The following is a 6,599-nucleotide window of genomic DNA, read 5'->3' as shown; positions in this document are numbered from 1 at the left end:
CCAAATCCAAATGAATGTTATGTGCAGGTTGAAGTTATTTATTAAAAACAACAATTAAGTACCTATAAAATTACTTAAAGTGAGGTATAGCATGAAAATTATCGTGAAAATAAATATTTTGCCTCTTCCTAAGTAGTACAACTTCTCTCATAAATAGTGTTTTAATATTATCAGCAAAAATAAGAGCGCTTTTATTAGAATAATTTCATTTATAATAGTTATTTCTCGGACCCAATTTTGGACCCGGGTATATCCTTAAACTACGTTCAAAAGAGAGGTATGGGCACTGTAAATGTCATCTCGCTTTGTGTGGTACAGTCAGCAGCAGATATACCTGAGCGGGCAAGGTGTCCAAGAAAACATATACACTTCAATCGTCACAAAAATAAGGACAACTAAGATGTCATTTTCACGTAGGCTTCCAGTTCGTCACAAATACCTTAACTTCTGAGTTTTTCTTTAACACATACACCCTTATTTAATCACAATGACAATAACGGTTAAAAAGTCAGTGGTAACTAAGCAATCAAATTCAAACTGCTGTCATTAATACCTACACGCACTGCCAATCACGTACGTCAGCAGCCAGGGTGCCACCAGTTGCTAAGCAGTTGTTATTTCAATGGTAACTAAGCATCAACATTTTATCTGTTTAACTTTAAAATAAATACTGTAGCACTACGAATTGACACCTCCTTTCTTAAAGAAGTATTTTATTGTTAAGTATCAAACTTATACAATAAATAAGTAGGTTCTACTAGAATGATCGGTTTTTTTTATTTTAACTGTCATATGCAGCTGTTCTTCCAAACCGTTGATCATATTATATACCTATGTTAATATATTTATTTAGCCCACTTATTGTAATAAAATATACTATACAGGGTGGCCCATTTAAATCGGCCAGTATGGGAAAATCTGATACTATACGATATACACCGATCTCTTCTTAGGAATCATGTCATCGATTTTAGTAACACGAAAAACTGCATTCATACATTAAATAAAATGTGTACTCAGCTCGGGAATCGACCCCGAACGTTTTGAAAAATAAAACTAAGACTATTTCTATTTAGATATCGATTGTGTAGGTCTTAAGCAATAAATGTTACTATGAAACATGATGTCTGAAATTAATAAAATGCATTGTTTTCATATCCTTTAATTTAATTTAGTCAGTTTTCGAAGAGACCAGCATTTTTAGGGTTCCGTACCCAAAGGGTAAAACGGGACCCTATTACTAAGACTCTGCTGTCCGTCCGTCTGTCCATCGACATCCGTCCGTCCGTCCGTCTGTCACCAGGCTGTATCTCAGGAACCGTGATAGCTAGACAGTTCAAATTTTCACAAATGATGTATTTCTGTTGACGCTATTATAAGTAACAAGAAATACTAAAAACAGAATAAAATAAAGATTTAAGTGGGGCTCCCATACAACAAACGTGATTTTTTAGTAGTAAATATCAAATGGCATTCCGCACAGGAGTAATCTAAGTAACGCCCACTGCGGGTTCAAACCTACAACGTCCTGATAGAAAGTCGTACATACGCTACATGTGCCATTATCTTCAAAAATTATATAAACTAATGCGAAATTAACATAAAACCAGAAGACACAAATTAATAATAGAAACGAAATCCAAAAAAAAAAACAAAATGCTGTAATCTCTAGGTGCGTACGACTGAGATTTGAACCCGCGGTCTCTGCTTTGAAAAGCAAACGCCTGTTACTGAGACCACGACGTGCCTTGACAATTGGCTCTAAATTCGGCTTCAGTTAGCTTTTGCTATGTGTCATTCGTCTTGACGATTCTGTTAAAAGAAATAGTTTGCAGTAAGTGGACCGAGAGGCTCCTGTCAAATGGTTGAAGGGCAAAACGTGAGATAGATGTATGTGATGACAAGACTGTACTGCTTTCGATGATTGTCAAAACGCTTTACCTGAAATTAGCATGGCTATCTTTTATTCAATATTCGACCATACATGTATGCTTTAAAGTCTATTTTTCCATATTGTTCAGATATATTTGACACGTTGACCGCTTAGATACCATTGGTTTTTTGACAGCTAAGGTATCAATGACTTGTTGTAAGTGTAGAAATTAATGAATAGCGACTGTTAACATATTTGTGACACGTTGAGCGCTCACAAGTAAATACTACCATGACAGTCAACAACTTTTTGACAGTTTAAACGTTTACCTCTCTTTGAGCACCTGGAGTGTATAGCGACTTCTGCTGCTGACTGTAGGACACAGCACAGCGGATGTCATTCCAGATCTATCCGAGCAGAGCTCAACTGGGGAAGTACGTACTTACCTCCACCTTACAGAAAACACCGGTCAAATAACACTAGGCCCCACTCAAATCGTTGCAAGTGCATTAAAATTAAAGTACATAAAATTATGTCTGTATGCTGAATTATGTCTGGATGAAAGTATTTTATTCGTCATCATAAAATCTAGCAAAGTAAGCATACCTACGTAGATATCGTACTCGATCATTTTGTAAGATAAACGACGGTCCGCAAGATAAACGAAAGTCCAACTACCCGCGCTGCGGTCATTTAATAATTTTTTCACCATCTTTTTGCAGTAGGATATTACTCAACGTGTATATGTTTAAAATCTGCATGAATTACGCTTTATTATAGTATTTTTTATATGATATTTTTGGCTACTATACAAAAGTTATTAGCTCTCAAAGCAAATATCTCCATCCTAAATTTTCATCTTTTTACGTTTTTCTTGTAAAATTACTATGAAGCTGAAAAAAACAAATATCAGCAATGAATTCTACGTCTTCGGTTTATACGAAAATGATACCAAACTTGCCCTAGTAGCCACCAGGACCAGAACAGATTTTTTTGAATGATGACGGGTGGCGGCCATCTTTGTACCCCCCCTCCCCTTATTGCCTCCCAGGCTTGAAATGCTTAGAATTACTCAAAGATCATATGTGATGAAGCTCATAGCTTAATAAAATTTTTTTGGGTCAACTTCATAACTGACTCCGCTACTATGGACAATTGGACATTAATGTTAACGAAATCAATTATTTGGAATTGAATTAAAGTGAACCGTACACTGCTAAAGAATCAATTTCCTCGACTACCTAAACATTATTTTTTATTTTGTGTTAATTTAATAATATAATAAAGACAATAAAGACAATATAATAAAGACAATAGAAATGGGATGTAAGTGGTCCGACCAACAACTTTAGGATCTGAAGCCAACCTCACCTGCCCGTGGTCATCCTGCTGATTAACTAACGAGGCTCTGGCGAAACCCCCCTGGTTTCCCTACGGGGTTGAGAGGTCAGACGGCAGTCGCTCTTCGTAAAACCAGGAACGTCGAATTAAAATGAATAGACAAAGAAACAACTTGGGTACAACGGCTAGGGCGTCGCCGCATAACGACGCGCAGGCACATCGCCCTACACCTGTGACAAGTGGGCTAGGGCTACCGAGTCAAGTACGGGCTCGGCTAAAGACGCTAGTACCCAGAAAGCTCCGCTTTGCAAGTTGGATCATAGGAACGCTCACAGGACGCTGCACTGAGTTGGCCGATGTACTGACTAGGCGCAGAGTACACGCTGCGTTTCTGCAAGAAACTCGCTGGAAGGGAAACAAGTCGCGTGATATAGGCCAAGGGTATAAGTTATTATACTCTGGCTCTCCTTCAGGAAGAAATGGGGTTGCTGTAGTTTTGTCTGAAGAATTCCAAAATGGCCATTTAGAGGTCGACAGGATCGATGACAGACTCCTCCGGGTGAAGGTCCTGATTGAAGGTAATGTTACCAATTTAATCAGTGCCTACACTCCGCAGGCTGGTTGTCATGAGTCTGAGAAGGAGGCATTTTGGAATAAGTTTGAAGACTTACTACAGCGCGTACCTCGTTCCGAGTGGATAGTTGTGGGTGGAGATCTGAATGGCCACGTGGGTGAGATGTCAGAGGAGTTTGAACGTGTTCATGGTGGCTACGGCTACGGTCGCGCTAATGCAGAAGGAGACTCTATTATCCGGGCTTGCCATTTGGCTGACCTAGCTATCGTCAACACGTTCTTCGAAAAGAAACCTCAGCATCTCATCACGTACAGAAGCGGACAGCACTGCACTCAAATTGACTATTTGCTCATAAGGAGATGCCAAATCGGTAAAGTATCGAACTGCAAAGTCATTCCCGGGGAATGTCTCACCGCACAACACCGCATTCTTGTCATGGACTTGCTGGTAGTACCTAAAAAGAAAATACCCGAGCGACGCATTGCAAGAACTCGCTGGTGGCGTCTGAATGGACCCGAAGAAAGTGACTTCCAAAAAGCCGCGATAGGCATAGACCTAAGTGCTGGCCCGCTAGATTCAGTGGATGCTTACTGGAATCGGATCCAAGCGGAAATCACTGGCGTAGGTAAGCGTGTGTTGGGAATTTCAAAGGGAGGCCGCGTCATCGACAAAGAGACATGGTGGTGGGATGACTCAGTTCAGGAGGCGATTCTGGAGAAGAAGAAAAGATTCAGAGAATGGCAACAGTCTGAATCACCTGAAGACAAAACCGCGTACCAATCTGCCAAGTTCGCCGCAAAGCGAGCGGTAGCTATAGCCAGACATCGTAAGATGTCTCCTTTGTATGAAAAACTAGAATCAAGGGAGGGCCAGAAAACCATCTTCAAGATAGCTGCAGCTCGAGACAAAGCCACACAAGACATAGCCAAATGTCTCTGTGTAAAAGATTCTACTGGCAACTTGCTGTGGGACGCGGTAGAAGTGAAAGAGAGGTGGCGGGAGTACTTCCATGAATTACTGAACACCGAACACTCAGTTGGTTCTCCTCCTCCAGAGTTGCCATCTAATTGCGGACTTATAAGCCCCATCACCAGATACGAGGTTCGCAGATGTCTTCGCGGTATGAAAAACCGGAAAGCTGTGGGCCCCGACGACTTGCCGATAGAAGCGTGGAAAGCGATAGGCGATCATGGTGTTGACCTATTAACTGACCTTTTTAACCTCATACTAACTAGCCGACGGATGCCCGATTCTTGGAGATCAAGCATCATCTGTCCAATTTTTAAAGGCAAGGGTAGTGTACAAGACTGCGGAAGCTACCGAGGAATTAAGGTTATGTGTCACACCATGAAGCTCTTCGAACGCATTATCGACTCGAGGCTGCGGCAAGAGTGCACTGTCTCGGACTGTCAATACGGATTTCGACCTGGAAGTGGCACGATTGATCCGATATTTGCCCTCAGAACTCTGACCGAAACTTATAGGGATAAAAGAAAGCCCCTTTACATGGCCTTTCTTGACCTGCAAAAGGCTTTCGATTGTATCCCACGTCAGATGATCTGGTGGGCACTGAAGGTGAAGAACGTGCCACAAGTCTACATTGACATTATCCGAGACATGTACCGCGATTCGGTTTCTCTGGTAAGGACCTCCGTTGGCGACACAAAACCTTTCCCGATTACAGTTGGTGTTCATCAAGGCTCCGCTCTGAGCCCCTTTCTGTTCAGTGTGGTGCTTGACGCTGTCACGGCAGAGATACAAAACCCACCGCCGTGGTTGCTCATGTATGCAGACGACATCGCACTGACAGACGAGGACAAACAGGTATTGGAGCGAAAGGTGAACCAGTGGAAGGGGTCGCTAGAAAACGGAGGTCTGAAGCTAAATGTCGCGAAGACCGAATACATGGCCTGCGGAAGTACGGATTCCACTCCCATAAACATAGGGAACGAACCTGCCGTGAAAACGGACAAGTTTAAGTACCTGGGATCAGTACTGCATGAGTCCGGGATCATTGATCACGACATCCGAGCCCGAATCAGCGCGGCTTGGTCTAAATGGCGGGAGGTCACAGGAGTCATCTGCGACCGCAGAATACCGCTTAGACTCAAAGGGCTAGTGTATAAGTGCATTATCCGTCCAGTCCTACTTTATGGCGCCGAGACGTGGCCGGTTCTTGGAAGGCATGTTCAGGAGCTTCGCGTTACTGAGATGAAGATGCTGCGATGGATGTGCGGCGTTACGCGCGCTGACCGCATCCGTAACGAGTACATCCGTGGCAGCCTCGCAGTCCGTGACGTAGCGGAGAAGCTCCAAGAATGTCGCCTCCGGTGGTTCGGCCACGTTTGCCGCAGGCCAGCTGACTACGTAGGAAACATATGCCTTAACCTAGCCCTTGACGGCCCCCGACCCCGCGGCAGACCAAAAAAGCGATGGCTCGATGTCGTGAAAGCAGATATGAGCGTGAACGGGCTCACACGAGACGACGCCCAGGATCGCGCAAAGTGGAGGAAAGCAAGTAGGAAAGCGGACCCTGGCAAAGGCCGGGATAACGCTAGGTAGAAGAAGAAGAAGAATAGAAAATTAAATAAAAGAGGAGTACTAATTGGACATCTGCTACGACACGACATGTTCCTAAAGAACATCATAGAAGGAAAAATAGAGGGAAAGAGAGGAAGAGGAAGACCGAGAATAAATTATTTCAACCAAATAAAAGAAAAGGTTCAGGTCGTGTCATACCAGAAGGTTAAGGAGTTGGCAGAGGACCGGACGAGTTAGATTGCTCCAAAGAGAAGAGCACAGCTCTTAAAT

At 42.9% G+C, this 6,599-nt stretch overlaps 1 protein-coding gene across 1 annotated transcript; it reads left to right on the top strand.

Annotated features, from left to right (window-relative positions):
* The first annotated feature begins 3,365 nt into the window (after positions 1-3,365).
* On the top strand, positions 3,366-6,368 carry LOC134676864 (uncharacterized). The gene has a single exon (XM_063535246.1). It carries the CDS (start codon positions 3,366-3,368, stop codon positions 6,348-6,350), a length of 2,985 nt encoding a protein of 994 aa, XP_063391316.1. The 3' UTR covers positions 6,351-6,368.
* The last annotated feature ends 231 nt before the right edge of the window (positions 6,369-6,599 follow it).

This window comes from Cydia fagiglandana, chromosome 25, assembly GCF_963556715.1.
Source record: "Cydia fagiglandana chromosome 25, ilCydFagi1.1, whole genome shotgun sequence".
NCBI classification, from domain to species: domain Eukaryota; kingdom Metazoa; phylum Arthropoda; class Insecta; order Lepidoptera; family Tortricidae; genus Cydia; species Cydia fagiglandana.
This window is presented reverse-complemented; position numbering and strand designations above follow the sequence as displayed.

Coding starts and splice junctions, on each gene's coding strand:
- LOC134676864 (XM_063535246.1), top strand. CDS start 3,366: ATGAATAGACAAAGAAACAACTTGGGTACAACGGCTAGGGCGTCGCCG.